At 40.4% G+C, this 20135-nt stretch overlaps 1 protein-coding gene across 1 annotated transcript in view; it reads left to right on the top strand.

Annotated features, from left to right (window-relative positions):
* Positions 1 to 17959, top strand: part of VSIG10L2 (V-set and immunoglobulin domain containing 10 like 2) — a 316447-nt gene extending 298488 nt beyond the window's left edge. Inside the window, exon 12 of the mRNA XM_044080829.1 lies at positions 16659 to 17959. Coding sequence (XP_043936764.1) covers positions 16659 to 16771 — 113 coding nt within the window. The 3' untranslated portion in view covers positions 16772 to 17959. The remainder of the gene's footprint in view (positions 1 to 16658) is intronic.
* Positions 17960 to 20135: the final 2176 nt, after the last annotated feature.

The following is a 20135-nucleotide window of genomic DNA, read 5'->3' as shown; positions in this document are numbered from 1 at the left end:
TCCTGCAGCTGCCCGTAGAATGCATTAGTAAAGGATTTTGCAGCTTGGACAGTGTTATCCTTCAGCATGGGGGCTTTGAAACTTTCCACCTCGGTCTTAAGTAATGTGAAGTTTGCATTTGAAAAGTTTTTTACGGTGGTTTTCTTGTCCGGGGGTGGGAACGGAATATGGATATCCAAGGTGATTTGTTTATGGTCAGATCTAACCAGCGAGTGGTTGACCTCTGGTGTGGAACACCAGTCGCCCATGTTGGTGATGACCAGGTCCAATATGTTGTCACCTCTGGTGGGAGTGTTGACCAGTTGAACCAGGGCATTTGAGTTTATAAATTCTAGGAAAAGTTGGGCAAGAGAGTTAGTACTTGAGTAGTTCTCCCAGTTAATGTTTGGGTAATTGAAATCACCCAATATTAGGGTGTTTGGTAGGACCTTTATGTTTCCCAGTGTTTCCAGAAATGTGGAATGGGGGTCCTGGGACATGGTGGGTGATCTGTAGCAAGCTACAATTTGAATTGCAGTTTTGCCCATTGTTTGTTGCACATGGATGATCTCTGAAGCATAGTGCTGTGCCACTAACCTGGAGGTGTGGGTATCTTTGATGAATATGGATACGCCCCCGCCTTTTGTATTTCGGTTTGGGTTCTGTGGCCAAAATGTATGGTATGAGCTGTAGCCTGGTAATGCTGAGGTGCTCTCTGGAACCTTAAACCAGGTTTCTGTTACTGCACATATATCGATTTTCTCCATACTGAGGAGTGCCTCGAGTGCGTGCATTTTGAGGTTTAGACTTCTGGCATTGAGTAGCATTACCCTCAGTTTTTTGTTACTTGTGCTATTTATGGCAGTGGGTTTGTCTTTTGAGCCTTGCCTAAAAAAGGCACTATGGGAGTGGCAAGAGCCTTGGCCAGTATTTGAAAGCCTAAGGGTGACAGGTGCAAGCCATCTCTAGCAAAGCAGCATAGCTTGTCGAGCATGTCATTCCAGGCAGACAGACACTGGATCCCCTTTGAATGACACCAGAAACTTAGCCAATTGTTGAAATTGAGAATTTTTTCTTTATACCGTGGTATCATTCTTGGTTAGGGCAGGATGCTACTCAGGTTCAGGGTAATACTGACATGTGCTACGTGATCAGAGAGCTCTTCCATGTCTCTCTTCTTGTAGTCCAGGGAGGTACAGCTCAGGTCATTCACACCAACATGGACAATGACAGAGTCATATTTGTACTTGTTCTGGAGTGACCTGAGTGCTTGTGTTATGTGGCGGATCCTGGCACCCGACAGGCAGCTAACAGTAACCTTTTCCTTATTCAGCCTAGTGAGTGAGACGTCAGTGTGCCTGACTATAGAATCACCTATTACTAGTATGTTGGGTATGTTATTTTGCCTTACAGGCTGTCATTGCATGGCACACTGGTTTTGTGAAGTATGTGTTTCATGGTTTGTGTTGGGGGGGGTGGAGGTTGCTTGGATGTTTGCTTTGGAGGTATCTATTGGTTTTGTAGATTTTTATTTAGAGCCTCCGAGTATGTTTTCATGTATTTATGTGTGTTTTTTGCCGGTGTTGGTTTAATGGGTCTATGTAAGACTGGTGGTGTGATGCAAGTATTTCCCTTCTCCTCCTGACTGTCTGATCCAGTCTTGGGTTGAGACACAAGTGTACCTCTGTTTTCAATCAATGTTTTGTATGCAAGTTCATTCTTTGTATATAATGCACATAAGTTTTTATTGTCCTTATGTAATTTTATTTCAAACAATGGTTGCACTGTTTTTAACCTTAATAATATGAAACATAATGCCACAAATATTTGCTCATCATGTATAATTGTCTCAGTTTTTCCTTATTTGTCTTACAATACACTTATTGTTAATACTGTTTTACCCACGTTTGCTCTGTATTCATCCTTTACTTTCATTGCATCTATGTGTCCAGGTTATGTCTAAAATGGGTCTTTGGACTAGTCCACCTATCTGGTTACCAAGCTGTAAAATAAATACTGAATTCAAACAATGCTCAGTACCATTCCATGCTTACTGCTGTGCTGCATGCCCACCCAAAGCAGAAAGCTTTATTTATGTATCCATTGTTGACTGGATTAGTCCCAACAGATTAGTGGCTTCTTTGCATGGGAGACTGGAGATGGCATTTATACTATCAAGAGAAATTTGGCCAGGGTATCAGAAAACTCCCCCTGATCTCTTGAATAAATGTTGTGGGATCTTTTACATCCACCTGAGCTACCACCAATTCAGGCAGATTGAAACTTGATTTAATGTCTTATCTGAAGGATGGCACACTCAGGAGTGTATCAACCCCAAATGCTGCACTGAAGAATCAGCAATCCAGTCACCTGGAGTGGGAATAGAACACACAACCTGCTGGTCTTCCAGCACCAAAGGCAAGTGTACAATCTGTTGAGCCACTTACACTGCTAGACTTTATATGTTTGGCAGTTTAGCCTTGTTAATCTGTGGGTCACTCCTCAATTCACATTCTAAATGTTGTACAAGAACATCTTTCTTCTGAGTCACCAGGAATTCAGGAAGTATCCTATGCTAATTTTGCAGGTTGCATGAATCTAGAAAGTATCCTGTACTGATTTCACAGGTTTCATACATCTAAGTTACCCATTCCCCTCAAAAGTTATCAGCTAGCAACTTTGAAATATTAAATGAGGCCACCATGGCCACAGAAACCTTGCTTTGCTGCTGGTTCAAAACCTGCAGAATAGGGTAGCTAGCAATCTTGATCTTAGAACTATACTTAATTGTTTATACATACATATGTGAGGAAAAGTGAATGAGTGGAGGTGGATGGAAGTAATTATCATGCTACATAGGAGACTGAGCTGGAATATGGGGGTAGTGGTCTAAGGTGGGGGCAGAAGGCTAACATAGAATCCAAAGGTACAAGGGAAATAGAGGAGGGAGAGTTGTTTTAGGGGACTAATGAGTATAACAGGATTTTTTTTTTGTGCAGTTCTTTGAATAACAGAAAATAATTCAGAATGTAAGGTCATGGGGGCTTTGTTGCGGCTTTAAACCAGGGGTTGGAGAAGTTAAACTGATGGAAACTATATAATACAGGCAGCAGACAAGTACTACAATGTATGATGCATGGGGGATGGATATATAGACAGAGAAGAGAAGACAGAATAAGTAATTTACATTCACAGAGGATGATGCAAGACATGTTTGTCAACAGACAAGTTTCTGATAAGAAGGAATAATAGGAAGAGGTGATAGATGTGACCATATTGAGGGTCTGTGTTAGAATATTAGCTTACCAAAATGTCGACATACATATCATCAGAATCAAATAATCAAACACTCAAAACCTCAAACCTGGAATGAAACTACACTGCATGGTGAAAGTCTGCAATTCTGCAACATCGAGGTAAAGCAGGAATTGAGATTTTCCCCAAACTCAACTGTAGCACAGTCTCAGAGTTGGTATATAAAATTAGCAGTGGGTATGCAGGCACAGCCCTCCTTCCAACATGGGGGCTTGCCTATCTTGCAAAAATGTCTTTTTTCAGTGTTATTACATTCCTGTGTCTTCTATTTCAATTTTTTATGTTCAATTGTTTTGATTCAATGTTATGAACACTGATATTTTGGTACGTCAACATTCTAATATAGACCACTATACAGAAAATTCTACTTGAGTATTTTGAATCATGCTTTTGTGTTCCTGTGGTGTACACTGGTGAAGGAGAGTAGGAAGCTGCAGAGATGGACTGAGGTGTCATGGAAGTAAGACCAAAACAGAGAACATTGACAAGAGATGGCACAGAGAAGGGAAAAAAGACATGGAGGGCCAAGCAGGGAGATACTGTGAAAGCAGCGGGATGGGGCACGTTCAGGATGGAGGCAAGGATAACGCAGAGAATGAAGGAAGAAATGACCATGAAAAAAGCAGAAGTGCTAGGGATACAAAGACAGATGGCACGTGAGAGCAGGGAGTATAAATGACTGATGAAAAAGGAGGTACTACTACCATGTGAGATACAGAGGATGGAATGCTGCATTACAGAGCTTGAGCTAATGAGGAAAAAGAATATGTGGGGCAGAGGCTAATCTGTTATAGAAAAGGTAAGAATGGTGCAGAATCAGGCAGACATGCTGGGAATTAGTTCTGATAGAATATAACTAAGATAACATGTAAATCTTGCATATTATTTTTTTCTTGCTACATACTATAACTGTTTTGTGATATCTTATTAGCTCCTATTCTACTGCTATGTGATGGTGATATCCATCTTGTGTATAACTGCCCCATTTTCAGATATTTATGTTAAATGTGAATTATTTACTTGTGTCTTGGAGCTTCTTTCTCCAGACCTCCTCTGAAAATGGGTTCAAACTCAGTTGAATTTTCCAGGTAAGCAAGAGCAAATAAATAAAATTACAAATGTTGGTATGTCCTGCAAATTGAATTATATGACACCACAATATACCTCAGAGATATGGCACTTTGCAAAGATCACCACTCATCTGGAGTGCTGCAACTGATAAGGATTCCAGCTATAAGTGTCTGTTTCTCAATAGTTTTTCTTTCCACTTATATATTTGCTTTACGTTGAGACTATTCATACAACTTCCCATCCTCTCATCATCAGACAAATTAATGGATAAAAGACTGAGTGATTGACTTGAGATAAATGAATAGTGCAAAATGCATACTCACTGAGAATACACCTCTTATTGCTGTTCTTCCTGTCCCAGACACCATCTATTCTTACAAGGGTAAAGTAAATAAAGGAGTGATCTCTTTATTTGAGTAACATGAATGCTTGTTTTGGTAGATAAGCTCCTGCACTTCTTAAAGTTCAGGGACCACAAAAATGGCTTGCCTGTTATCTCTCTCAAAGAATGTCAGTTGTTCAGTTGAAAAGAAGTTAACCATAGAGAAGTTTGTAGCCTAGAAGGTCTGCTGTCCATCCTTTGTCCTCTCCTCTTCCTGCTGCTTATTAAGGGTCCTATTTTGAAGATGTTCTGACTCAAAGCAAAGCTTTATTTTATTTTTGAAGTGAAACTTCTTTAGCCACAGTAGTGATAGTTCGGAGTGAAATGAAAAGTGAAACTGAAGTGAGACTCCACTGGATGGTGGTGCTGTTCTTCACTGTTAAAAATTAATTGATGGTGCATACCTGCCATGTTGATGTAGCACTGTGGCTCTAGAAACCATAAACACTGAAGGAACAAGGCTATTTTGCAGAAGGAGTACTAATACTTAGTAAAACACACATCCATAGTGCGTAACGCTTTGTAGTACACAAACTTCGGTGAGTTTGACTTTACATTATATCACATTTTTTTTCAGTTTCATCACGTTCAGCCTGCTTTAAACATGATGTCCCCCACTTTTTAGTATGCATATAGAGAATGGGAAAGCATTAATTCTCTGTGATTACTTCAAGGTGCTGCAGTGGGAATGTACACTGATATAGAAAAAGAAAAATCCATGTAAAAGGTGGCCTGAATGGTAGCAAATCTTACAGCACTTGTGCACCGATAGAAGTTGGTGTACTGCAATTGCAAGAAGGATTAGAGATCTTTATCTGAGACCGAAAAAATTTGAGTCTGATCCTTCTGACTATGAGACGTAGAGGATACATGTTTGTGTATGTGTTAGGGCTCCCACCTGGCAGAAAATTTTCCAGTCTGGAATTCGGGATCTCTGCCAGGAAATCAGTCCTGGGGGGTACTTGTAAGGTATTCTTGAGATTTTTTAAATTTATCTTCTGTTTCAATTGGATTTTCCTATATGAATTTAATTTATTTTGACAGAATAGTCCTTTCTTTAACTGGCATTACTGGCAATCTAGGTAATGTGAAATGTGACCATTAGCAGAATGACTAATCAGAATAATAGCGAGCAAGTTCAGAGTGAAACGGACGTGAGACTCTGCCAGACAGTGGCGTTGTTTGTCACCCCACAGTATGATAACTCTCAGAGAGAAACAGGCATAGCCTGTCTAAGGAGGACAAATATACAGGATCACTGTATGGATATTTCATAAAGCAATGCCCATATTTCAGAGTGAGAATCCTGTATCACATGTACACACACAGACACAGACAGACACACACACACGCACACATACACACACACACACACACACACACACACACACACACGCGCGCACACCACGCATCATTATGAGAAAGTGACTCTGCGTCATCCTCCAGGACAGTCTACAAATAAGTAGCCAGTTTTTAACTCTTGCTGATACCAACACATCAACTTCTGCCTTCACCTATAGGAAAAAACAAGTACAGAATCAATTGCATTATATTACTCCAAAACTACAAAATGCAAGACAAATTTCACTTCTTCTCACCTGTTAATTGCAAGAGGGGGGCATCAAGCTGCACAAAAGCAGGTGTACTATAGTGATCACACTGCTACCTTGTGTCTGCATGCGTGTGTGTGTGTGTGTGTGTGTGTGTGTGTGTGTGTGTGTGTGTGTGTGTGTGTGTGTGTGTGTGTGTGTGTATGTGTGTGTGTGCATGTGCATTTGCATATGTGTGTGTGTGTGTGTGTGTGTGTGTGTGTGTGTGTGTGTGTGTGTGTGCGTGCAGACCATTGTGAGATGGGAGAATATATTAAATACACAACACACAAATATGTACATACTTAAAAAACACAAAAATACACATGACAGGTTTCTTGTAATAAGGACCTTGATGCATTTGGATCTTAAAAAGCACATCCCAATGTCAGTCGTGCTGCTTCATATTAGCATTTGCAGTCCTTGAATACAGAAGTTTCACTTCTACCATGCATAGCCACCATGCACATTCTTTTTTTATTTTATTTTATTTTACATTTGATACTGGGATGTTACAACTGACCATTTGCAGGTACTGCCCGGGTTTATGCTAGTAACATAATTATCCTAAAATTAGACAACACCATTCAAAAATAAATAGCTCCTTTCATTCAGACATTATATATAGACAGCACAACTGACCCATTCTTTGCACTGTGGCAGATAGTGAAGACAATAGAGATAAGAATTAGCTGGTGAATCAACCATTACTGCTTTGTACAACTTTTATCTTGCAAGGTGAACAGATAAGAGTACAATATTCTTTGCAGAATTCATGTTGGTGAAATGAGAATTTTGTGTACAAGTAGGTTGTTGTTGTTTGTCTTTTAGCTTTTTCCCGGTAAGGGGTCGCCACAGCGGAACTCCGATCTTCTAATGATTGGCAATAGATTTTTACGAAACGCCGAGGTGCCAGCTCGATGCCCAACCTTCAAAGAAGGCACGCCCATTTATGTACACGTCTTTTGGATGCTACCCAACCGTGGAGAGGACATGCAGACTCCACACAGAAGGCACTCCCAAGCCAAGCCGAGAATGGAATCGGAGAGCCTCTTGCTGTGAGGTAACAACGCTACTGCCGTACCTCCACGGCATATGGAGGAAATATGAGTAGTCCAGCTAGAGCCCACTGGTTACCAGGCATTGTTGCTCTTGCTTTCTTGCTGTATAACTCACTCGTAGAAAACACTTGTATCCTATTGGCTCATAAAATGGACATTTACATTGTGCAGTTATTTCTTAGAACTCCATAAAACAATGTAGTATTACTAACAAAACTGAGCTTCATACTTGTGGTAAGTGAAAAGGCTTCTCCACCATGTGATCTAAAACCCAGATCACTTTCTTACTCAACCTGCACAATGTAGATAGTCCTGCAACTTTCAAAACAAAACTTCTTACCTAACTAACTGCACTCTTTGCCTCTGCATGTTTTAGAGATTTGTGATAAAGCCTTCATGCTGATTAACTTGAACATAAAGGTACTAAGATGGCGGTTTAAAATTTCACTACTGTTATCTTATACAGTGCATTACTAATCAACTAGTTCAAGGCCCTTCCCCTTTTTATCTTCTTACTCATAGGTTCATATGTGTTTATAAGCTAATGACCACTGTGGCCTTTATAAGCCTAGCCATGCATCCCAAATGTATCCCACACGGTTTTGTGCCTTAGAGGTTATTTTAGGTGGGTATATAGTATATGTATATGATTTACAGACTGCCTCTGTCCATTTGAGACATAGGTGTTCAACTATGGGTGGATTTCATATTTCTCATCCAGTGGTCAAGATTACTCATGAATAGGGTTAAAGAAGAACTCTACTTCACATGGATGGGAACCCTTTTCCATAGGAGGAGAATTCTCTGAGACACATATCTGCACCTCCAACGTATCCTATTTATGTCATTGTCAAGGTTTAGGTCCCTAGACTGACTAATTCTATTGTTATTGGTTTTGTGGATGTACAAAAGATCCATCAAAGAAGGATTCAAAGAAGCCTTGCATGCCAGTCATAGACCACCTCTCAACAGTCTGTAGGAAACTGAGTATAAAGATAGGGCTTTGAGGCAATCTATATAGGACATGTTCACATCCTGTATTCTTGTAGTGAGGAATCTTTATGGATGTTCCATTTGCTGCATGTGCCTTTTCAGCTACATACTAGGGGTTGAGAGGGTGGCCTAATGGTCAAGGTGTTTGCCTTACGAACACAAGGTGCAGGGTTTGAGTCTCACAAGGGGTAATTGACTAGGCTTAAAATGGCTCGCAAGGGCAGTTAGCTTAGTACTAACCTATGAACCTATGAACCTATGAATACCGGAGGCATTGTTGCACACGATGATAGGTCTGATGAAGGCTGAATACAGAGGAATGATGGCCTCCTTGGGCTAGTTGACATACCCTTTCTAATAAGCTGAGCAACACAGAATGATTTCCTTACTACCTTAGACATATGTTGGTCAAAACCCAGTTACTATCTCTATATGTTCCCAAATCACTGACTACTGGGTTTACTGTTAGGGGTGTGTTATTAATGAGGCATTTTCCTAAGGTGGCCAACTTCCCAAAGAGTAAGATTATGTATTTCTTGGCATTAAGTTTTAAGCTATGGCTTTGGCATCAGTCATTTTTCTTTGTTAGTCCATCCTGTAGAATGTTAGTGTCTTGAGAGGATTCTTTGCCTGCTCCTAGTCTGCAATCATCTGCAAACTTGGTCAACTAGAGGCCTTTAGCATTGGCTTTGACTTCCAAGAAGTAAATGCCAAAAAGAAACAGGCCAAGCACAAAGGCCTGAGGTACTCCACTAGTGACCAGCCTCTTTGTGGAAGTGAATTTGTCAGCCAGCAGATTTGATATATCTTCCAGCTCTGTGTAAATGACTCCATTAACAATCTGTTCTATACACTGTTGTGTGCTGCCTTTGAGGTTTCAAACATAGGTAAAGAAAGCCTTGTGGTTGTCATTTAGCCTGTGAGGCTATTTGGTACACTTAATTTGGCTTTTTAGTTATTTGTTTAGCCTGATGAAAGAGTTTTTATCCTGCTGAGCATTGCACATCCTAATTTTAGCTATGACTTTTTTTCATTTTGTTGTGCAATCTTTTTATGTTTGGCTTCCACTAGGGTGGTTTGTTTTCTGAGTTAGTTCTAGGTGTGTTTCTGTGTAAAGTTCTGCATAGGCAGCTGTGTTCTCCAGATTGGGAGTGGTTTGAAATGTTGTCAGGTAATCATTCAATAATAGGTAGTTTGCATTAGAATAGTTTCTAACTGTTACAGGGTCTGCTGGGATCACAGCATTGATTTTTAATTGAAAGAGACATATTTGTGGTCTGACCTTATCAGACAGGACTCTAAATTGGCGGGGGTGGGGTGCTATATTCTCCCATATTTATGAGTACCAGATCCAGTATGTTTGCACCCCTAGTGGAAGAATGGACAAACTGGTCCAGGGTGTTTACATTTACAAAATCCAGGAATCTCTGGGCCTGCAAGTCTGGGGTCATTTAGGATTCCCATTTTATAGAGTGGTAGTTAAAAGTCCCCCTTAAATGTGGTATTTAGTTGACTGGTGCATGTCTCCAGAAGGTCAAAGTATGAACTCTGAGTTTCAAGGGTCATAGAGGGTGATCTATAGCTTGCAAGTATAAAATATAGGTTCATAGGTTGGTACTAGGCTATCAGCCCTAGGGCCTATACAAGCCTAGCCATAACAATTCCCTGGCTATTTCTTCCCACACTATTTACTTCCCTGGACCCCTGTCTAGCAGGGCGACTGACATGATCCCGGGGTGAATTTCCTTTCTCCCATCCAGTCGTCAAGGTTCCTTTTGAAGAGGGCCAAGGAGGCGCTCTGCTTGACATGTATGGGAAGTTTATTCCAGAGTATGGGGAGTCTCTGGGTCAGGAACCTATCCCTCCAGCATGTTTGTTTATTGTGATGACAAGGTTTAGATCCCTGGAGCGTGTGGCTCTGAGGGATTGGGATTTCTTTAAGTGTAGCATGTCCAACAGCTCTGGGTTTGACATGACCTTGTATGTTAAGAAGAGATCCCCTCTGAGTAGACGATATGCGACAGAGTATAGCTTTAGTTTTTTAAGGCAGTCAGCGTAGGGCATCTGCTTTAGGCCTGTTATTCTTTTAGTGAAGTATTTCTGCGGCCTTTCCAGTTGTTGCAGATGTCTTGAGAGGTACACACCAAATGGGGTGTTGTATTCTATAATAGTTCTAATGAGGGATGAGGGATGAGTACAGTGGGATAATGACCTTCTTTTTTCTGGATGAAAAGCCCTTAGTGATGAGGTGTGCCACATAGAAGGATTTCCTGACTGTTGTGGTGATGTGGTTATTGAAGGTGAGACCACTGTCCACCTGTGTCCCTAAGTCTCTTATCACACTTTCAGTGTTTAGTGTACTGCCACCTATGTGGTAATTCACGGGTACATGTTTTTTTCCCAAAGGGGATAACTATACATTTCTTGGCATTGAGCTTGAGCCCATCGCTCTGGTACCAAGCATCTGTTTCTGTAAGGCCTTCTGTTGAGTATCCACATCATTTGGGGATTCAATAATGGCTCCCAGTTTACAGTCATCTGCAAACTTTGTTAGCCAGAGTCCCTTAGTGTTGGCCTGTTCTTCAGAGAAGTAGATGCCAAACAAGAGCAGTCCGAGGACTGAACCCTCAGGTATTCCACTTGTCACATGTCTGAAGCTGGATTTAGAGTTGGCTACTTTTACAAAGTGGGTTCTGTCAGTAAGCCAGTTGGCAACCCATCAAGTGATGTAGGGATTAATGCCCATCTTAGTAAGTCTATCTATGATTCCAGAGTGGGAGATGGTGTCAATAGCCTTGGCGAGGTCCAGATAGGCTGTGCGGACTGCCTTACCCTCATACACGGCTCTAGAGAATGATTCGAAGAAGTCAATTAGGTTCAGGAAACAAGATCGGCCCTTCACAAACCCAAACTGGGTGGGGTCCAGTGTTTGAAGGTTGCCAATGTCTTTGTTTATAAGTTCCATGATAATACGTTCTATGGCCTTGCAGATCAGGCTCGTCAGACTGATGTGGCGGTAGTTCCCGGGATCCAAGGTGGAATCCCCCATTGTGGAGTAGCTGTGTGCCACTCAGTGGGCATGAAGCCTGAGGTGAGGCTATGATTAAACATGGCACTTAGGTAAGTGTGGGAGTATGGGACTCTACCTATGGTAGTTTAGACATGAAGAATCTCATGTGCATCATCCTGTTTGAGCAGCCTTGAGGTATGTTTGCTTTTGATGTAGATCGAGACACCTACACCTTTAATCCCTGCCTGTGCAGTAGCTGGTGTGCAGAAGGCATTGATTCCTGCACTGACTGGGTACTTTCTGACACTGAGCAGAATACCTTAAGATTCACTTTGGTTGATGTGGCTAAGTTAATATGTTTTTTAGTTTGTCATTGCCTAAGAAAGGCAATATGAGGGAGTACAATTGTTTAGGCAATATTCATAAGCCTATTAGGGACAGGTGCAGACCATCCTTGGAAAGTAACATGATCCGTTGACCATATAATCCCATGCTAACAAATATGGTACCCCTTTAAATGACAGCAGAAGCTAGGCCAATTATTAAAGTCAATCATCTTCTGTTTGTATTGTGGCATCATTCTTGGTGAAGTTAGAATGGTGCTCAGTGATAGCCTCATGTCTGCCTGGACACATAGTTTGGGAGTACCATAATGTCTCTCTACATATAGTCCAGGGAGGTATGTCTCAGATTATTTACCCACATATGGACTATGACTAAGTCATACTGGTATTTGTGGTTCAATGACCTGAGTTTGTGTGTGAACTGGCAGATCTTGGCCTCTGATAGGCAACTGAGTATGATTTTTCCCCTGTTCAGGCCTGGTGAGTAGGGCATCCATATGTCTCACAATGGAGTCTAGTATAACTAGAGTTTTGGGTAGTGTGTTGGTTTGCCTTATGGTGGTGCCACTACTGACCCAGGAAACTATTGCCCCATTAGCTTGACAAGTCTGACCTGTAAAACCATGGAGTGTATTATCATGGATCTTATAAACAAGGACATAGGTAATCTCCAAGCTCTTGACTCCACCCAGTTCGGATTCGTCAGGGGCAGATCTTGGCTATTGAACCTGGTTGACTTCTTTGAGACTGTCACCAAGGCCCTGGATGAGGGAAAGTCAGTACATACAGCTTACCTTGACTTGGCCAAGAACTTTGACACAATCCCCCACTCAGGCATCATCAAAAAAGCTAACACAACTTGGCGTTAATCCCTATCTCATGAGGTGGGTGGCCAACTGGCTCACTGATAGGACCCACAAGATCAAAATAGGTGCCACCACCTCCAACAGCAGACTTGTCACTAGTGGTGTTCCCCAGGGATCTGTCCTGGGACTCCTTTCCTGACCAAGTTTGTGGATGACTGTAAGCTGGGTGCTGTCATTGACTCCCCAAATGATGTTAACATACTGCAAGAGGGTCTCACAGCTACAAATGACTGCTGCCAAAGTCATGGCCTTAAATTAAATGAAAAAAATGTGTTATCATACCATTCAGCAAAAACACTGTCCCTACTGATTACCACATCAATGACAACCTCCTAAGCATGCAATCTGTGGTGAGAGACCTGGGTATTCAGGTTGAAAACAATCTCACATTCGACCATTATGCGGTGGCAGTGGTCAGAAAAGCTTTTTACTTGGTTCATCTCATAAGTAAAGGGATTACATCCAGAAAAAAGGAGGTTATTACCTCTCTGTACTCCTCTCTCATTAGGCCAATAATTGAGTATAATGCCCCATTTGGTATGTACCTCTCCAAACACCTGAACCAACTGGAAAGGCCACAGAAATACCTCACAAAGAGAATCCATGGCCTCCATCATATGTTTTACATGGACAGGCTCAAATCACTATCACTCTACTCTGTATCATACAGATTATTAGAGGTTTTAGAGGTGATCTGTGTCTCACCTACAAAGCAGTATTGGACCCTGCCCTACTAGAGATGCTTCATATCCGTGAATCTAACTCCTTGCACATTACCTGCTCAATAAGCCTAAATCTAATATGTAACATCAACAAAACTTGCTGGAGAGACAGGTTTGTATCCCCGAGACTGCCCTGTCTCTGGAACAGACTTCCCATACATGTCAAAAAGAATACTTTGCTGACCCTCTTCAAGCACATCCTTGATGAGTGGATGGGAAGACACTAATTTGTACCAGGGGTTCCACCTTTGTCCCTCATTGACAGGGGGTGACAGGTGCTGACTGAGGGTTCTTTTCTGGGGATAAACTCTTGGCAAGGCTTGTAAGGGCCCCAGGGCCATTAACCTAGTAACCTCCTATGATCCTATGAAATTAGGGTAATGTGAAAGAAGGATACCTAGACAGTTCCAATAGTATTAGAAGCAATGGGTCTCATAAAAAAGAATTTACAGTTAGATATACTACTGATACATGTAACTTCATATGAATTACAGAAGGAGTCAGTTCTGGGCACATTGCAGGTACTGAGAAGAGCACTTTTGGTTAACTTCAAAGACTGAAACAATGCTAATTTAATGAACTTTAATCATACTTTGACTTAGGAACGGGTGTCCATTCTCATCATGCTACTAAAAACCCGAAAGGCTTGGAGAAATTAAACTGCCAGTCATACACAAACAAAGAAAATAAAAGGTCTGGGTATAGGACAAAGACTTAGGAACTAGAATGCTGCTTGGCTGTTGGATAGGACACATGTGGCTGTGGTAAAAGGGTCAATTTCAGGAATAAGGAAATGTATTAGTGGAGAACTGTAGAAGTCTGTCTTAGGTGCAGTACTCTTCAATGTGTTTGTTTCAGACATATTTCAGTGATCAGAGAATAGGATCAGTCTCTTCAATGATGACACAAAGATATATGCAACAGTGGGAGATGGAAGTTAAAAGTCAAAAGAAGAGTTTGAAAAGGCTGTACCTGAAGTTTACTACAAACAAATGAAATGCACTAGACTGGGGTCATAACACCCCAATGTAAGATATTAGCCGAAGATAATGTACTGTAAGTAATAGAAGCAAAGCAGTAAAGGGGTCTGGGAGTGGTGATCTCTCATGGACTAGACCATGAGGATCATTGATGTATTGGGTCTTTATTCCACAATCTCTTCCAGCAAAACTGTATTAGGTCCAATGTTTAAATGCAAATGGAAAGTTTTAATAATCATTTTGTATTTTGGGGTAATAAGGTCTCTCATAAGCCTTCTCTTCACAAGAGCTGATGATATAAGCAGAACTGGGCTACTTAAAAGAGAAACAACAGGCATAATGAGTGCATGTGATGTTTGCCATGTAGAATGCAATATTCTCTGACATGAGTCACCACATCAAAGACTGAGCTTGAAGTTTTATGTATTGCTGCTGTACAGAGCACTGAGCATATTGGGTCTCATTGTAAAAGAGAAAAAAAAAACAACCATGCACAAACTAAGCACTTATGGAATATCTCTTTTAACAAAATACTAATAAAAGGAATATATGAAACATGCTGTGACGATGTGATGTAATGCCATCTTTGCCAGGGAGAACAGGGCAGTGCATGTGTAATGTATGCCAGCATAGATAGCTGGAGTTTTGTAAATAATGTTGTTACTTGACTATCAAACTGATTTGTCCAGATGCTTGTGTTAAAAATTTATCAATAATGTTATTATAACTGACTAAATGCATATGTTTAAGCAAAGAATTTTGGAAGGGAAGGGTAGAGGTTTTTGAAATTCTTATATAGCTTTCAGATACTGCAACAGATATTAGCAAAGCTCTGAGTGTGTATTGTACCAGAGTCAGGTGATCAAATGTGATGTCATTCTATAACCAGCACTGAGAGGATAGAACTCACACAGCAGTTTGTTTTCTTTTGTTTTCTTTGGAACCTGATATAAAATATCTGTCAGTTATCACAGTTAGATGAGTTCAGTTCAACTCATCGCCTTGCCTTATGGAAAGTAAGAAGCTCAGCATCTAATCTTGCCTTGCTGTATTAATGAAGTTATCTAGGGAACTCTTTAGACAGTCAGGAAATACAGTGATATTAGTTAAGCATTGTATTTCTGCATCTGTTTGAATCTGTCCAACTGTGTTATTTTTATTTCTCCTGTGATTGAAACTCTGGTGTTTATTGTACTTAGATATTTAGTATTCTCATGTTTTCTACCTTATTGTTTATTGTTAAATATTTTATACCTTTTATTGTGGCTGGTCTTTTAGAGAATACTTTTAACATATGGAGAGCACTTGTGCTTATTTTAGTGACACTGTAGCCACTCTGAAAAGCCTTGCTGCTTTGGTTACACTCTATCATTTCTATTAGTATTGATTTTACTCAGTATAATTTGATACCCTTGTAAGAGCCTAAGAGTGGTTGACTGGTGGCAGTCTGATTACCTTATAGTCTGGGCAGAAGAGATACAGCTAGTAAATCTTTACTAGCCTTTCCCAGGAGTGTGTGTGTGTGTGTGTGTGTGTGTGTGTGTGTGTGTGTGTGTGTGTGTGTGTGTGTGTGTGTGTGTGTGTGTGTGTGTGTGTGTGTGTGTGTGTGTGTGTGTATGAAAATCAAATACTCAGGTGTAGGTCAGTCAGCTTCTTGGAACTGAGACACAGTGCTCCAAATTGAGTCTTGTTTGGGATCTGGAGGACAGAGAATCCAGTCCCAGATCTGGAGCATGTTCCCTGTGTGCTCTTGGAAAAACTCTGCTTGATGAAGAGGGCTGCATAAGAAAATACTGTGTAAATTCATTCCTGTTCTTAGTGACTGTCTCTTACTGGTGTCAGTGGTGAGGATTGAGGCTCCTTGATTACCAGCCTGAGTTAGAGAGGCCATTACATATGCACATTGCTTTTTATTTGTCATTTACAAAATGTATGTGTGCATGCACAACTACACATGTGTATATACAGAAGAGAAAGTAACAGTTTTGGTCTTCACAGTGCTGCTACACCTGGTGTTTTTTTTTTCTTTGTCAGTGTCTGGACTGATGTATAGTCTGTGCATACCAGTAGAAACTGCTAGTGTTCTGGATGTTGAACAGTATAATTCAGGATATAATTAATTGTCATTACTTTAACTATTATCAAATAATGGAGACATATTTCTAAACTCAGACCCAAAGTAAGATGCTAATCTGAAATTTGATCTGACTTGGTGAGGAGCTCTTCTCTGGAAATGGGCGATCTGCTTAATGGTACCTAGACAGAGGAAAAGTCATTATATATGTTTCATGGCATTCATATGCAATTCACTTCTATTAACTAATTTCTTTCTTCCTTTCCAAACAGGGTCCACTGCTCCAGTGACCACTGCTGCTGCTGCCCTCTCTCAGCTGTCATCATTGTCACCTCCTGGAGATGAGCCAGTCAATGTAACCATAACTGTAACTGCAACACCCTGACTGTTGAGTGAAATGTATCCCTTGGGCTCCGAGCAGACTGGTGCACCTATGAGTCCAATCTGATCTGCTGTGTAAGGATTGCAATCATATATTTTCTTATGTGTAATCAGCTTCAGTCAATCTTTTTTTCCATCTGTCATACAGTACACATTTGGGCAACTTCTTAGGTATTCATCACCATGCTCTGTTTCACTGAGTCTGTGGCAGCAATGACACCCCCATCACCAAAAGGGGTGGAATAGGGTTTGATCTTCTCATATTTTAAACAAAAAAGTGAAGCTATGTCACTATAAGCAATGCCATGTGACCTGGACTGACAAGGTTATTATGAAACAGACTTTGCCTTGCTCTTTTCTTTAGTCAGTACTGTAATTTTCAAGGTCTGCAAAAATTACTAATGCAGTCACGTGTTGGGCAAATGATACACAAAGACAATGGTTTGTTTCCATGATTATCTGCTAATGCAACACTTAGATTCTTGCAGTAATTTTTAAATTACTTAAGTTGCAATGCATGATAATGAGGAAAATGTCAAAATATAATTAACAGGAGGTTTGCGATAACCAAAGATACTATGCTTAGTCATTTTCAGTTTCTTCACAAAATTTTGAAGCAAATATATCACAGAATTTGAAGTGATAGATTTGAAGCAGCAATTAAGAAAGGGAATTCTGCTCTCTTTTTTGTCTCTGTGTCTACTTCCATGCATATCCATTTTCTGTCAGTCTGTCTCTCCTAGTTTTTACAAAATAAGAACAAACAGCATCCATTCTCATTTCAGGGCATCTTGCAATTTATTCTGATTTCTCATAAAATAATAATTTCTGAATGTGCAAAATAATAAAACACAACTAAAGATTTCAAGACAACTAAACAGCCAAATCAGAGTTATTATAGCTACAATTCCATACAGATGTACATATCTCTCTGTATCACATCTTTTCAACTTTTTGACTGTCTCTGGGTGCTACTATCCTGTAGCTATGTTTGCACAACAAGGCAGTTTGTGGTCAAGTGTGATTCTATTGCTATTAGGACTATAGAAATCTCTGCAATTAGTAATAGGGAAAACTTGATATAATGAGCTCAAGTTGCAAAACTATCAAATTCAACTTTATTCATTTATTTTATTTATTTACATTTGTTGACCAGGAGTGTCCGACTGGACGTAGGTCCATTTTCAGCGGAGGCCCGGGGAGAAAATCTCCACAGTTAAAATATACAGACAGTACTTACATTGGATTTACATAGCAATTAACAATCTGATCAACATAGCAATTAACAATTACAAACATAGTTACAGATGAAGAACATAGTAAATCAGTGGACAACTAGAATCTTTATCATCTGCGAAGTACATAACAGACATTAACAATTGTTACAATAAGAAGTTCCTGCTGTATAATAAGTAGTTAGGCTTATGAGCATCCGAGCTTGCTATAATCAAGGTAGTTAGTGGGTTGGAAAGAAAGGTAGTGGATGGATGGGGTGAGTGATATTAGAGGGGGAGTTGCAAGGGCATAGCCAGCATGTTTTTAGGTGTGCTTTTAGTAACGTTTTGAAGTGGGTGCATGATGGTACGGAGGTAATTGTGGGTGGGAGGGAGTTCCATAATTTGGCTATGGTGCAAGAGAATATTGCTTCTCCAGCAGAGTTACTGGCTTTAGTGACCTGTAAGTGATTTTTGTTGCTGGATCTTAATGGTCTGATGGTGCGATAGGGTTGGAGTAGATTCTGGAGGGATGGGACTTTTAGTGGATGGTTTACTAGTTTGTGGGTGAGTGTGAGTTGATACCATTGAAGGAGGTGAGGGAGTTCAAGCCAGCCCAGTTCAGCAAGTGAGACAGTGGTGACTACGGTAGGCGTCTTTATTAGAGTGCATATTTCCTAAGAACACTTACAATAGTATAAGCCATAATAATAAAACTGCAAAAATTAAATATTACTTTAATAAATGATCAGCACTCTTAAGACGATAAAAATGTTTACAAAAACATCCAGAAAACTGAAGTTCAGATAACAATCTCCATTAATAACAAAAATACATCATCAGCCATCAAAGTACAGCAGCAAAATCAAACGTCCAATGGGAAACAGCAGCATAAGTCTTCCAAAAATAGTCAGCCATCTGTTCACACAAACTTTATCCTGATCAAGTTCTCCAATTGCAGTAACAAGCAGCTACTAACAAAATCGTAACAAAAAAGTCGGACACTGGCTTGCCTGATGTCTTCCACATCAAACCCCTTGTCACCAAATTCCTCACAGAACAGCATGCTGACAACAAGATCACCAGCTGCTAACTGTAAGTGCTCAAAACTCAGAGTTTTTTGCCAGACTCCCCACAAAATAGAATGCTGGCAAAGCAAACGTGAAGCTGCTGACCCTCCAAGTGGCTACCTCCAATGTAACAAATTCTTCAACATGAGAACGTCAATGAAGTCTTAAATGCACATTCCATTCTGTTTTGGCAAACTTTCCTACATGATGGTGTCTACAGCTGACCAATACTGATTGTGTGGCTCCTTCTAGTCTAGAAGTATGCATTCTTATCACAGCTGAGCACATTTTGAGAAAAAGGTATTATGGATTTACAAATCACTGGTATGCCATATCAGTTACATTTCATGAAAAGATAAGCCAGGCCTAATCCAATGAGGAACGACAGTTATAATGTAGTGTATATTTCCCTTTCCTTGGTACTCCCTAGAATATCCAGTCATCATTTTAGATGGGCATCATATCACAAAAGTATCCACTATAGACCTCTTCACTGTCTCCACTTGTGCAAAACAGATGTGGTCAACCCCTGTGGAGGCTATTTTGCAAAGTAAAAAAAAGCAATGAATGGGATTTGCTTCGATTCCTTGGGAATAAAGAGATAGATATAAACTCAAAGGGATAGATGCATATGAAACTAACAACTGCAAAAAGTATTCCACTCAAGTACTACTGATTTTATCTACAGCTTTCTTTTCAAGCAGCAGCTTCATGGTTTTCGATCCTTGCTGTCTACATTATATGCTAACAGGGCCAAAGCCCTATATGAATGATGTCGATCCTTGCTGTCTGCATTATATGCTAACAGGGCCAAAGCCCTATATGAATGATGTTGATCCTTGCTGTCTACATTATATGGTAACAGGACCAAAGCCCTATATGAATGATGTCTATTCTTGCTGTCTACATTATATGCTAACAGGGCCAAAGCCCTATATGAATGATGTCGATCCTTGCTGTCTACATTATATGCTAACAGGGCCAAAGCCCTATATGAATGATGTAGATCCTTGCTGTCTACATTATATGCTAACAGGACCAAAGCCCTATATGAATGATGTCTATCCTTGCTGTCTACATTATA

The sequence above is a fragment of the Protopterus annectens genome, chromosome 8.part0 (assembly GCF_019279795.1).
Source record: "Protopterus annectens isolate FY-2018-M chromosome 8.part0, PAN1.0, whole genome shotgun sequence".
NCBI lineage: Eukaryota > Metazoa > Chordata > Ceratodontiformes > Protopteridae > Protopterus > Protopterus annectens.
This window is presented reverse-complemented; position numbering and strand designations above follow the sequence as displayed.